Source organism: Agelaius phoeniceus, chromosome 11, assembly GCF_051311805.1.
Source record: "Agelaius phoeniceus isolate bAgePho1 chromosome 11, bAgePho1.hap1, whole genome shotgun sequence".
Taxonomy (NCBI): Eukaryota; Metazoa; Chordata; class Aves; order Passeriformes; family Icteridae; genus Agelaius; species Agelaius phoeniceus.
In genome coordinates, this window is record NC_135275.1 from 8,964,621 (window position 1) to 8,978,638 (window position 14,018).

Sequence of the window (14,018 nt, forward strand, 5' to 3'; positions counted from 1 at the left end):
CCATGGTCTGGTGACACAGCGGTGATGTCGGTCACAGGTTGGACTCAGGGATCTCTTCCAGCCCAGTGGGGGCTGTGATTGTGTACCGAGGTGTGAGGGCTGCTGGTGAGCCTGGGGCCAGCCCTGCCTGGCCAGCAGCTCCACCGTGGCCGCCCGGGAGGCTGGCAGGCTGCCAGGGCGAGCGTGCGCCCCTGGATGCACTTCCTTGGGAAGCGGGATAAAAATAGGAGTGGCTTTGTTCTGGGGCCGTTCCCACGCCTGGCCGGCCCCAGGGATCCCCTCACCCACCCTGCCCCAGGACAGTGCCCAGCCCAGGTGGGACTGCTCCCCCTGCAGAAACCGGGGTGCCCGGGGTGCTGGACCTGCCCCGGGTGCTGCCTCCTCCCAGCCCCAGGTGCATTGTACTGCATGTGTGTTGTATTGCACACGGATTCTTACACATGTGGGTGTGCACATGGCTGCCCAGCCCCTCCCTGGAAGTTTCTAGGGTCACAGGTTGCCTCAGCTGGCTGGTGATCACCAGAGACAAGGCTGCAGAGTGCAGCCCTGACAAAATCTCTCCTGCTCCAGCCTTAGTGGTAAATCTACCCAGGAGGACCAGGCTCAGCTACCCCAGAGATTTACTGGGAGCAGGGACAAAGCACCCCCAAAAGGAGGGACTGTTTAGGGGACTGTTTGCTCCTGGTGCCTGTTCCTGCTCAGTTTGAAGCCTTACTGGCCCTCGTGCCACCTCCAGCCTGTCACAGCTCACCTCAAGGCCAGGTCCCAAAGTTAGCAGAGCCCTCAGAGCCCCTCCAGCTGCCTCCCCCAGTGTGGGCAGCCCAGCCCCTGCTCCATGGGGCACAGGGGTCACTCGGGGCAGAGGGGTGCACGGGTCAGTGCAGGCACTGCAGAGCTCTGTAATCCAGGCCCTGGGGAATCACACTCCTGTCTCATTCCAGGCTTTTCACCCAGGTCCCTCCCTGTCTCTGCTTGCTGGCTGTTGTTCACCTGTGCCCCCCAGGCCTGCAATTATCCAGATCCACGTGCTTGGCTCCTGTCTGGCCCCATAAATCAGCGCCACCCACACCACTCCGCTCCCTGCAGAAAATGTCCCAGCCTGCCTGCCCCACCACAGCTCTCCCATCCCAGGAGGTTGCAGGAGAGGTGGGACAGGGAGCAGGAGAAGCTGGAGAAGAGGGCCAGGACCCCCAGCCCATCTCTGTGGGATGGGGCCGTGCTTCTCCCAGGGAGCCACTGCTGCAGCACAAACACACACGGGGAGGAGAGATGATATCATGACCTGGCTTTGTGTGAGCTATTTAGGGCCTTTTAATTATTATTATTATTATTATTTTTCTTTCCCGTTCCTCCAGCTCTGAACAATGCCGGTCCCGGCGGGGCCGTGGTTCACACCATTGTGTGGGGCTGCCCTGCCTCAGGAAGGGGCAGATCTTTATCACCCCAGGCTGACTGAGTGAGCTCATGTCGGCTGAGGAAAGCAAGGAACACCTTGCTGGCAGCCTGGAGGTGCCCTCCATGCACCTACCCCCAACCCCTGCATTTGGGGGAGGCCCTGGGTGCTGCTTTAGCTCCACCAGGCAGCAGGAGCCCACCCAAACCAGCCCTGCAGGGCCACCCACCAGCAGAAACCACCCCAGGTGTGCTGCAGCCCCCCAAACTCTGCTGGGGCTGCCCTCTGCCTGTCCCTGCTCCCACCTGGGCACAGTGACAGCGGTGGCATTAGTGCCTCTCCCAGTGTTTACCCAGGAACAGGTCTAACCTGCCCACAGCCGTTTGCTTCTCTCCCCAGCCCTAAAACTGTGTCTGTGGGGCGGAGAGAGGGGAAGTGGGGAGCTGCACCCAGAACAGCTGGCACTGCTGAGTGTGTCCCAGTGCCAAGGGAAGGTAGGCAGGAGCCCCGTCCCCCAGGACATACCCTGGGTGGCATAGCACAGCTCTGGCTCCCCAGGCACAGCATGTGACAGAGCTCCTCCTGCACACAGAGGCTTTTTGGGATGATGCTGGCTTTCCCCCATACAGATGAGCAGGCATCATCTTCCCCAGGCTCTGTGCTGGTGTGGGAAGAGCCTGGAGCCATCAGCCGCTCCCCATGGCACCATACATGGCCCCAATATTCACAGAGGGATCCAGGCAGCACCTGGGTGACAGCAGGGCCTGGGTGGCACCATGCCACTGTGCCCCAGCCCACCCAGGCACCACGGCCCCCACCTGCTGCATCACCTGCAAGAGCAAGGGGGGCCAACGTGTCTCACCTCACTGCCTGTTTGTGAAGTGACCCTGCAGCCCCTGAGGGTGACAGGGACCTGCCCATCCACTCCAGCCAGGGGGATCAGGCTGGCAGCACTGCAAGCCACCCAGCAGCAGGTGAAGAGGCCCCAGCAGCAGCACAGGGAGCTGGTCCCTGCCCACGGCTGCCCCACGTCTGTCCCCTGCCCTCCCTAAGTGGCCGGTGCGTGCCGGGGCACACGGTTCCTCTCGCTGTGGGCTTTGCCTGTCCGTCCCTTCTTGGCCACGTCCACGCCGGCCAGGACCAGCTTGGCCTGGGCCAGCTTGCTCTTGCGGTGCTGAGGGCGGCTGCTGCACCAGAGGCGGGCGCAGTACTCCTCCACGCGCCGTGGGTTTGGGGAGCTGACCAGGTGCATGATGTCCTTGAACCAGCTCTTGGGAGCCTGTGGCAGCAGCCGGGGCTCGGGGCACAGCAGGGGTGGGAGCTCGTCCCCTGGGCCCCGGGGGAAGGAGTGTGCCAGCTGCTGGCTGGGGATGACCCGCAGGGCGGTCTTGGCCACGGTCTGGGTGAAGCCGTGCTCCAGCGTTTTGCAGTAGTAGGTGCCAGCGTCGTGCCGGTGCAGCCTGCGGAACAGCAGCCCCTGCTCCGTCTGCAGGATCCGCTCGTCCGTCTTCACCTGCGGGCCACCGGGGCGTTGGGAGGGTCCGGGTGTGCCCCCACGTCCCTCCCGTGTCCCCACATCGGGAGCAGGGCAGGGGAGCCTCACCTCGTCCCGCTGCTCGTCGGGTGGCCTCTGGACAAACCACTGCACGCTGGCCTGCGGGGAGCGAGGCACGCACTCCAGGAATGTGCTGTTGTCCTCTGCCCCGTAAAGCACCTTCTCCTCAACGCTCTCAAAATCGTCCACTAGGGCAAACACAGGCACAGGCTTGCAGGGAGGGCAGAGCCAGGCTTCCACCTGCCCAGGTGTCAGCCCCCCTTGGCCACTGTGTGGCTTCATTCCCTTCTCTCCCCGTGGCCAGCCCCAGCCCCAGCAGCACCCACCTTCTCTCAGGGCATGCCCTGGTCTCTGAGACGGGCAGATGAGGGTGCCCACATGGAAGGGCCACAAGCCCCTCTGTGTGCTAGGGCTGCGCATGTCAGGCCATCTTGGGGCACTGGGAGGAGCCCCCCAGCCCTGGGGTCCCCAGTGTCTCACCGGTCAGGTTCTGGTCCAGGCACTGGTGGGCAGGGTTGGGCTGGCGCGTGTCCTGGCGGCGCTGGCGGCGCTTGCCCGAGGGCTGGTAGTGGGTGCAGGCAGTGCCATCCCAGGCACAGTAGGGATCCCTGGCCAGGCAGCACTCAGCACAGGCAGTGCCATAGGACTCACACTGGTGCAGCCGCACCTGGGCCACGCCCAGGCTGGAGCCCACGTAGAGCGTTTGCTGGGGGAACAGCACCAAGGTGGTGAGGCTGGCAACCCCCATGGGCTTGGCACCTGGGGGCCCAGCCAGGAGACCCCAGGGCACACATCACATGGCTTTAGGAGGCTGGTGACCACAGCTGGACACCTGCCCGGTCCCCAGCCCCATGGCCAAGGTGTGTCTGTACTCACACGTTTGACAGAGATCTCCATCTGGGTGATGGGCACAGGCATCTGTAGGGGAGGGCAGAGGACATCAGGCTGGCATAATCCTCACCACAGACAGCCCAGCTCATTCAGAGCCACCAGGGCTTGACAGAGCATCAGGAATGTTTTGGGGAGGGTGAAAATACCCCCAGCCGGCCTCTGCCCTCACAACCCTGAGACCTTCCAGTGATCAACAATGCAGTGACAGCCCTGACCCTCCATCCCCACATGTCCCCAACCTGAGCCCACCCCATTGCCCTCTCCCTTGCAAGCGGGGCAGTAAATGTCACCTTAAAAACCTGCAGCTCCTCCAGGATGACTTCTTCAGTCACGGCTGAGCTCGTCTTCTGCATGACCACCACCTTCAGCACTGAGCCAGCATCTGGAGGCCGAGGAGGATGGAGGTGTGAGCACCCTGCATCTCACAGCCCGGGGGGTGCCCACTGGGACCCCCAGCTCTGCGGCTCCTTCCTGCACTGTGCCCCTGCTGCTCACCTGTGCCGAGGAAGAGGACATCGTGCTGCCCGTCCTCGGCCTCCACCCTGTCCACCACGAGCTGGCGCAGCCGCTGGGGCAGGTCGGTCTTCACCAGGAGGGGCCGGCGGTGCCGGGGGAGCACGGGCTGGAACATGAGGGGGTGGGCACGGGCAAAGTGCAGCACCTCGTCAGGGAAGTCCTTGGTGGTGCCGTACTGCCGCCGGGGCTGGTTGGTGGTCTTGCTGGGACACTGCAGGGACAGGAGGGGACCAGCTTAGCCCAGACACCCCAGCATCACTCCTTCCCCCTCCCTCACCCCTCAGAGATGTCTTGGGTCCCCTCTCTGCCTTCTAGTTTGGCATCATCTCTTCCACCCCTGTGCCAGACCTTGGCAAAGCACCAGCTGACCTCTCCAGCAGGTGAGAAGATGGGGATGGCTCCATCACCACCCCAGAAGAGCAGCTGGAGGAGGAGAGGGACCTGGAGCTCCAGGGAGTCACTCACCACGCCTGGCCGTGGGTAGGGCACCCTGCCCTCGTAGGCAGCCCACTGGTGATGGGGGCTCTCCCGGTGGGCAAAGGGCCCGTTGAACACCTCCCGGATGTCGGCCATGCGGTACACACAGACAGCAGAGCCCCGGAAAACGTGGCTGCAAGGGGACAGAGAGTGGGTTGAGCAGAGCCATGCTTGGCACTGCAGGCAGCAGGGACACTGACATCCCCAAAAGACATGGGGAGTAGCCAGCAACCCTTGGTGACAGTGACAGTGAAAGGGCAAGTCATGGGCAGCTGCAGCTGGATGTCCCCAGAGGCTGGAGCTGGATCACCCACCTGACAGTGCTGAAAAGGGCATAGATCTCCGGGCTCTTCCCATCCTTTGTCCTCAGCAAGAAGACATCCTCTGGAAATGAAAGCATGGGCTTTTTCCTGAAATCCAACTAAGTGACTAGCCCCAGTGAGATACAGCTCCATCTGTACAGAGCTGTATCTCACTTACCCAGCTCACACCTTACCCAGCTCATCAAAGTAGGTGTCAATGCCATCAGGGCCGGGGACTGAGCATACCAGCCGGGCCTTGTTGAAGGTGCTCCACTTGTTGACCAGCACCCTCTGGCCACCAGCATCATTCTGCAGGGACAGGGAGTATCAGGGCCACTGCTGTGACTGGTGCATCCCTGTTCCCCACGTCCCCACCAGCATCCTACCACGCAGACACGCCCCACACGGCTGACAATGGCGTGCTCCTTGCTATCTGCCTCCACCACCTTCTCCGTGAAGAAGAAATAGGCTTTGTCATTGTCCCGGTCATTGTTGTCTGGGATCAAGTGGGCTGCCACAAATTTGGGATCTGCAAGCAAGAGCTGGTCATGTCAAGTGGGGAGAGCCAGCAGCACCCCCAGACCTTGCTGTCCTGGTGCCTGTCCCTGCCCTTAGCTGGTATGGGGGATGCTGCAGCATGGCCACAGATGCTCTGGCCACCACAGGGTTGGTGGTGCCTGGCTGGGGGAGAGGGAGGGTCAGAGGGCAGCTGTTACCATGCAGTAAGCGCTGGTCCACCTCCGTGCGCAGGGCGGAGCGGGTCCCCATGCTGCGGAACACGCCAGGATCACGCCCCAGGAAATCTGCCGTGAGGCCGGCGTACAGCTCCCCTCCTGCAAACACACGCAGCTGCTGCCACGGGGACCATCCCTGGGACACCCTGAGGCTCCCACATCCCGAGGAGGGCACCCACCGATGACGGTGCTGGCGAAAGCGCGGCTGGGCTCGTGCGGGCACCGGCCCCGGCCGCTCTCCACGCTGGCAGGGTCCAGGCTGAAGGTGTGCTGGGGAGAGGAGCAGGCAGGTGAGCCCTGGGCCATGCAGGGGCCACCTCTGGTCCCTGCCCAACCTGCACCTGACTCAGGGCACCCAAAGGACCATCTGGAAGCAGCATCCACGCTTTTTGAGGCAAGACTGATCCCACAAGGGTGTACAGCAGCTGAAGGGGACCCGCCAGCCCCATTGCTTGCTTGCCTGCCTGGTCAGAGTCATCATGGTACAGACAGGGCCAGGCTGTGGGGAGGGCTCTGAGGGGTGTCCTGCCATTCCACCCCAGCCAACTTGATTTGTGAGCAGTGAGCTGGAGAGGAGAAAATGCCACCCCCACCTCAGCCCCTGGCAGGACACCAGCCCCTGGGGACACGTCTATAAAGGGGATCCCAGGCCAGACATGTGGGAAAGCTGGACAGGGAGTAGCAGAAGAACAAAGGGACAACAGGGAGCTGGTTCCTGACACTCCCCCCCACCCACCGGTATTCAGGTTAGAGCAAACTGCACATCCAGCAACCCCATGCAGTCCCAAGGCCCCTCGGGAGAGAGGCAGGCAGTGGGGATCTGTATTCCAGGGCTGTCCTGCTGGGGATGCTGCCCTACCTCACCACGGTGCCCCACGTAGACGAAGGTGCACATGGGGTGGAAGGCGCCTGTCCCGCAGGCCAGCAGGTGTGTCCGGTTGTAGGGATGCAGCACACGGACATAGTTGGCACAGTCAGTCTGGGGGGACAGCAGGGACAGGAAGGGTCACTGGGTATTGGTGCTGTGCCCACCCCAGCTCCCTGCCTCAGCCTGGGGCCCTGCCACAGTGGGTGAGCCCCAGCCCTGGCTCCCTGAGCTCCACCCAGGCTCCCTGCCTCCCCTGGGGCCAGGGATCTGTGGTGGCAGCTTGTGCCCACTGACAGGGCTTGTATGGACTTCATCTGGGTGGGCCCCAGCCCACTGCAAAACAACAGGGCTTTTTACTGATCCTCCTGCTGCCCAGAGCCTCCCAGGGGAACCGCACAGGATCCAGCTGCCACCTGGGCATCTGATGCCCACAGGCACCTGTGCACTAACCCTGTGGCACAGTCCACGCTGGCCAGGGCAGCAATGTCACCTGCCCTGCAAGCTGCAAACGCGGCCCCGAACCGCTGGCACCCAGGACGTGACCAGATGCAGGGACATCCTTCCCCGTCACATTCCTGCTTAGGCCAGGGATGAAACAAAAGGAGGAAACAGTGGAGACAGACAGAGACCCACAGGCATCCTGGGCTGCCTCCAGAACAGCCCTGGTCGCTGCCATCTGGAATTGTCCCCTTCTCTGAGGGACGGCAGCAATGACATTCCCAGGGCTGGAGACCTGCCACCTCTGACTTTGTGCATTTTCTCCCGGCAGTTCCCATTGGAAAAGGGCTCCCATCCTTCTCCACCATTAGCTTGGCAGCTCCCCTGGCCAGCACCAGCCCTGCCTGCCCTGCATTGTCCCCTCCACAGCGGGATGTGAGCCCCTCCTCTGCTGGGAACACCGCTGCCCAGCCGCCCCGGGGGCTCCCAGCCTCCTGCTGTTTATTTTCCCTTTGCAAAGAGCCTCTAAAATAGCAAGGGAAAAAAAATATACGTTCAAGAAAAATAAAAAGTTGAGCCTGCCCTGGCTTGGATCTGTCGGTGAGAGCTGGTAAAATAAACACAGAGAGCAGAACAGGGACTCCTGGGAGCAATTTGTCTGGGCCAGGGGAGCCTTGGGGACTTTCTCCCCGCCACAGTCCTGTTCCATATCGGGCAGGGGGATGCAAAGAGGGGTAAGGTTTAAGGAACAAGGTCACCAAACCTGAGCCAGTTACAGATTTCCCACCATCAGGGACAGCCAGGATGGGGCAGGCAGTGTTGCTGGGGTCTGGAGCACAGCATGGGGGTTTGGGTCCCTCCAAGCTCCAGTTCCAGAGCCCAGCTATCCCTGCCTGCTTGTGCAGCCACATTGGGACACACTGGCCACCACTCTCTGGCCACAGGGCTGAGCAGAGCAACTAAGACAGGATTTCCAGAGCCTGGAGCAAGACTATTGCATGGCCAGGACTGGCCGCAGATTCCCTGCCTCAGTTTCCCTCTTGCACGAGGATTAACTGGCCCCTGAGCCCCAGGGCCACCCCTGGCAGGTGACATGGCACAGCCCCAACATGGGAGGAACCATCTGTCACAAGGGGACCCATCTGGCATCCCCCAACTCACAGCAGAGCACACATGGGGAGAGACTCACCCCTGGGTCCTTCCCCTTCTGGAAACACTCCTGCGTCTGCCCAGGGCGGGGTGGCCAATAGATCTGGAACACAAAGGGTCTGCTGGAGCAGGGAGGGGGGACAGCAGGCACCCAGCCATGCAAATCCACATCCCCAGGCTGCCAATGGCAAGCAGATAGAGGGATAGAGAGAGGAACCACAGCTCCCTGGAGCCCACCCAGCCCGGGACTCCCACCCTACAAGCCCCGAGCAGGACCCTTCCTCCTGGGCAGATGCATCCTGGCAGTCACAGCCCACAGCTGGGCTGGATTTGGGTGGTCATGCTGGGAATGGCTGGAGCTGGCCTGGAAGAGGGTGGGCTTGTGGGTGGCCTGGGGAAAGGGTGCCCAGGGGACAGCAGGAGTGATGGAGTCCATGTCCCCCACAGCCTTTAGCAGCTCTTGGACTGAGGGCAGCTTGGGTACACAAGCCCTTGACCCCACTGCAGTGACCCAGCTCACTGAGGGGCACTTCATTTCCTCCCCTCCTCTCTTCAGCTAGAAACAGCCCAGAGCCGTGTTTGAAAAACAAAAAGTCAAAGTGGAGAGGGTGAAAGAGGAGGGGAACCACCACCCAGCACCATCATTCTGGTCCATCATCTCTCCCACCAAGGAACTAGGAGAGATCTGGGGGCTTTGCCAGGTGAACCCTGGCACAACTTCTTGCAGTGATGGATCCCTTTAGCTCCTTGTCTCTGCAGGCTTTCAGCTGAATATTTGGCCTGTGAAGGGAATGCCCAGATGGGGATGGGCATCACTCCATCTCCCAGTGGCAGTTTTTTAGAAGAGGGGGGTCCAAAACAATGCTCACTGCCCAGGAATCACTGGTGAGCTGCACTACCAGTTTCCTAGGCTGATGATCATGACTAATTACCAGCTAATTTCCCTCCAGCCACCTCAGCCAGCCTGCCCTTGCCAGGCATTACAAGTTTACAGAATAATTTCGAGGCACTTGAGATGAGGCCATGCCCAGGGCAGGCCTTGCTGCAGAGTGACTTTGCCCGGCTCAGTTGGGCACTGACAGGTCCACGGGGGGCCAGGGTGGGGACAGACACCCCAGATGCTCAGCAGCACCCAGCTCACCTCCTTGGCATCTGCAGTGGCCCCATCCAGGAGCAGGGAGTAGAGCACATCCTTGCCCCCGAGGAAGAGCCGGTCGCGGTACTCGTCCAGGTAGAGGCAGCGGAAGCCCAGGGAGCCGCGGTGGCCAAAGAAGAGCACGGAGCGGTTGGAGCCTAAAAGCTCTGCCAGGAAGAGGTGAAAGCATCAGCAGGAGCCATCCCAGCCCCAAGGGTTCCTCGGAGCTGCTAAGTACCATGGAGCTGTGCTGGAGTCATCAGAGCTGCTCACAGCCACTCCAGCCTGCAGCATCTGCTTCATGGGCATCCCAGCCTCAACCTGGCTGGAGTGCTGCTCTCCCTGCCAGCCAAGGACAAAGCTGCAGAGCCAACAATCAGCAGCAGGGTCCCAGGAGAGGTTGCCACCCCCAGCAAGGTTTGGCTGAACCACCCCAGACTCCCACGGTGGCCGTGCCACAGCAAGCTGGGCAGTGCCAGCAGCCCCAGGCTGGGATGGAGGCGAGACTGGACACGGGGTGGGTGCAAAGCAGGTCCTGTCCCTGCTGGGTGCCAGCCAAGGACACAATAGCAGGCACCCAGCCAGTGCCATGGGGAAACTGCCACGCCAAGCCCGCTGCTGCCAGTGCCACCAGAACTCACTGACAGGATGGCTTCCTCCATGGCACACACAAGGCACCTGGGGAGAGGCACCAGCATGGGGGTATCCCAGGGATGGACATCACATCCCAAACAACAGGATCTGACAGTCAAAGCCCCCAGAGCAAGTCCAAGCCTGAATCTCGTGCAATGCCTCACAGTGATGACAACACCGGGGCAGTGGCTCAGCTGGTTTCCAGTAGGAAATTACTTTCAGGGTCATCGAGCCAGCACAGTGGTGCCCACAGAGCTGCCACAGCTGCCAGAGGGAGAGGGCCAGAGGGAATGGCTCAGCTTCACAGGGCTCTGAGAACCCACCCCAACCCCAGGCCAGGCCACTGTGCCTGCCAGACAGAGAAAGAGAGGACAAAGCACCATTGATGAGCACAGCTCTGTCCCCAAACACCCTCCAGCCCGGAAGACTGCCAGCCACTGCAGCTGACCCCAGGGTAAAACCCAGCCCCAGCATCTCCCACACATGTCCCCAGAAGAGGGGAGGTGGTGCTGGGACAAATGGAGCCACCACAGGTCAGGACACTGGGCTACCAAGTCCTGCTCTTGCTGGGGGGACGTTTGTCACTTCCAGCAAGGAGGTGGCCAATGACATAATTCCCATTCTGGTGGAAATGCCTCTTCTAGGCCCTGCAAGGGAGACAAGGTCCATCCCTAGCAGGGGACTACAGACACCTTCAGCCCACCACACCCCCTATCCCTGCTCAGGGGCAGTCCCAGTGCCCTGGCTGGTGGTGGCAGTGGTACAGGGGATACAGCCCCAGCGCTCCATCCTCATTGGAAACACCCCTGTGCCTGCAAGCAGAGCTGGCTCCAGGCAGTGGTGGTCCCTCCACCCAGTCTGGCACCCTCCTCCCTGTGTCCTCCCAGCACCAGGTCCTCCCATATCACCGGGGCCAGCCCAGGAAAACGCTGTCGTCTCCTTCTATTCTTGCCCAGCAAAAACATTTTCCCAGCTCAAAACAACACTGGCAAAGTCGGCAGGCTCCTTTTATTGTTTCAGGCAAGGCTTCCCCTTCTCCCCCAGACCTGGAGAATTCCTCCTGCGCCTCGGGTTACACTGGCTCAGGGCGCCTTCCCCTCCAATCCCCAGGGACCAGCCCTTTGCCATGCCCCATCCACCCCTGGGACACCTTCACCCCAGCGTGGGGGTCCCTCAGGACAGCAAAGAGCGCAGGGCAATGCTTCTGGTCCTCACAACAGCAAAATGCTCTTTCCCCTCTCACATGAGCCACTGCTGGAAGTTGAAACAAAAGGGAAAGAGTGGCTGGAAGTGTGAGGGAGAGCTGGCTACACAGCCACCACTGCACCCACAGCACAACGCCTGTCCCTGTCACCCCACAGAGTCACCTCACAGCAGAGCCAGCAGCCACACAGAGCCCAGGTCGAGGAGCTCTGCACAAACAGCTTCAGCTCACCATGGTTTTAATTTCAGAGACTCTAATGTCTTTAATTGACATTTTCTATTTTTTTTTCTTCCCCCGGGGAGAAGGCGGTGGCAGAATTTGTTTCATGGGAAATTTCAGTTGCTGTTTCCAATTTGGAAAACGAATGGAATAATCAGCTTAAGGGGAAAAAAAAAAAAAAATTAAAAAAAAAAAAAAAAAAAAAAAAAAAAAAAAAAAAAAAAAAAAGCAGCTTCCAAAGGTGGCTCGCTTCCCGCGGGAGGCTGAGGAGCTTCCACCCCGCCCCGGGCAGCTCCTCACACCTGGGAAATGGACTTTGTGCTGGAGAGGATCAGACACTGAGCCAGACATTGAGCCCCACGATTCACCCCTGCTGAGACCCCAGATGTCCTCACCCTGTGCCAAGGCCAGCCTGAGGACACCGGGTCGCATCCCGGGGCAGAGCCATGAGCCACCCCGGGCTCCCAGGATGAGGGGATGGGGGGCACTGTGTGCCTCAGTTTCCCGTTCCACACACAGAGAGGCAGCCCTGGGGTCACCTGCTGTGCCCCAGGACAGAGCGAGGGATGTAAAAAACCCAGGAACCCCCAGCCCAGGCAGCAGAGGAGCAACTTTCCCTGGCACTGCAGCTCCCGAGGCTCTGCAAGTGCTGGGCTGCCCAGGTCTTTCCCCCTTCTGGGAAGGAATGGGGAAGATATACATGATGTAATTTATTTTATGTTGCATTTTTTAGAGCAGGTTATTGCTTTGAGGCCGGGAGGAGATTGGGGCGCCCCAGGCTCTGTCAGGTTTAGCTGGAGCAGCCCGTGGATTAGGCTGGCAGAGCGGGGGATGCGGCGAGCCAGAGCAGGATCACAGGGAGAGTTTTAATTAAAGCCGAGCGCTGCCCCCGCACCCCCGAGGGGCCCCGGCACCCGCACCCCAGGGCGACGGGGCTCGGAGGGGGCACCGGGACCCCCAAACAGCCGGGGGCAGGATGCTGAGCACCCAGCCCGCTGGGGACCGCCCGCGCACCGCAGCGCCCACCCGGCACAGGAGCCAAAGCGTGCGGGGCCAGAACAGCGCCGTGCCTCAGTTTCCCCGCACGCCGCGTGGGAGACAAGCCCCCACGGGCAGCGGCGGGGCTGGCGCGGAGCCCGGCGGCACCGGCACATCCCCTGTCCCCGTCACCCGTTCCTCTCTCCCTCCTCCTCCTCGGGGGGCCTCTACGTCCCGGTGGGGAGCGGAGGGTGCAGAGCATCCACCCACGAAACCCCAGCCAGCCCGAGCCCCCAGCACAATTTGCCCACAATCAGCACCAAAACCCCGCACTGGGAGCAGCTCCCGCAGCTGAGGCTCCCCAGGTCCCCAGCCTGTCCCCGAGGGGGCACCCTGAGCGCGGCCCTCCCTGGCCAGCCCCTGCCCGTCCCGCAGCAGGTGCCCCCGGCCCGGCTCACCGCGGTAGGACAGGCGCAGCCGGGGCAGGCTGCGCCCCGCCGCCCAGAGCCAGCACAGCGACAGCGACACCGCCACCGCTGCCCGCATCCCGCCGCCGCGCCCTCCGCCCGCCGTGGCACCGAGCCTTTATGGGGCCGCCATCCGACCGCCCCCGGCCCGCCCCGGCCCGCCCCGGCCCGGCCCCGCCAAACCCCAGCCCTGGGCGGCGGGGATGCGCGGGGGGACGGCCCCATATCCCGGGGGGACCCGGAGAGCTCCGCACACCTCAAAGTGTCCCTAAAGCAACGCTTTAGACCTTACTGCAGTCCCCTTCCCCTGAAGCGACCCTGCCAGCACCTCGGGCTCATCCCTGAGGATGGGGAGCAAGGCAGGGAAGCTCTGGTCCCCCAGCCTCGCACTGCTGGAGGAGTAGGAGAGGCCATACAGACCTGCCCCCCGGGAAGGATGCTCGGCGTGCTGTGATCTCCCAGCATCAGCAAGCACACAGCTGTCAGTCCCATCTCAGTGCCAGGCAAGCTGGGCACAGCAGGCCAGCTGGGGAGGGGACTGAGTAGGGTCGAGAGGGGCAAAGGGTGCCACAGGTAGTCTGGCACACCCACAGGGCAGGGGAAAGCAAAGGTGCCAACAGCCTGGGCAAGGATCCTGGCCAGCAAGGACCCCACGGTACCCACACCACTCCTATGCCATCCTCCCCCAGGGCTGCTGGGTCACAGGATGTGGTTGTATGACACCTCAGAGAATCCATGCTGGCTTCCCCTGGGAGCCTCATCACACAGCAAGTGTGTCCTGCACCCAAAAATGTTGGACTTCCCCCTGCACTGGATGGAGGGGAAGGAGAGGAGGAGCAGGTGGCTTCTCCCTCAGTGCTTCATCACCACCAGCCTCATCTCTTCTCCCAGCCCAGCACAGGGCACCCTCATAATCCCCAGCCCCCCCAAGGGTTCCAGCAGCTTTTTTAATTAAAACAGAGGTCAGGAGCCCTGGCTCACCCCCACCTTTTGTAATGGAGCAGCTCTGGCAGCCTCCTGAGCAGTGTAAAACCACCCCAATTCGCTTGGCGGGCCCTT

General features: G+C 61.7%; 1 protein-coding gene across 1 annotated transcript; it reads right to left on the reverse strand.

The window, feature by feature from the left end:
• Positions 1-472: 472 nt before the first annotated feature.
• SEMA3G (semaphorin 3G) lies at positions 473-13,041 on the reverse strand. Its single transcript, XM_054639945.2, has 16 exons — positions 12,951-13,041; positions 9,465-9,625; positions 8,364-8,426; positions 6,728-6,847; positions 6,048-6,138; positions 5,851-5,967; positions 5,521-5,663; positions 5,329-5,443; positions 5,147-5,216; positions 4,821-4,965; positions 4,335-4,566; positions 4,130-4,221; positions 3,825-3,866; positions 3,429-3,654; positions 2,997-3,136; positions 473-2,906 (listed from the first exon to the last, which is right to left on the reverse strand). Exons 1-16 carry the CDS (start codon positions 13,036-13,038, stop codon positions 2,442-2,444), a joined length of 2,310 nt encoding a protein of 769 aa, XP_054495920.2. The 5' UTR covers positions 13,039-13,041; the 3' UTR covers positions 473-2,441.
• Positions 13,042-14,018: the final 977 nt, after the last annotated feature.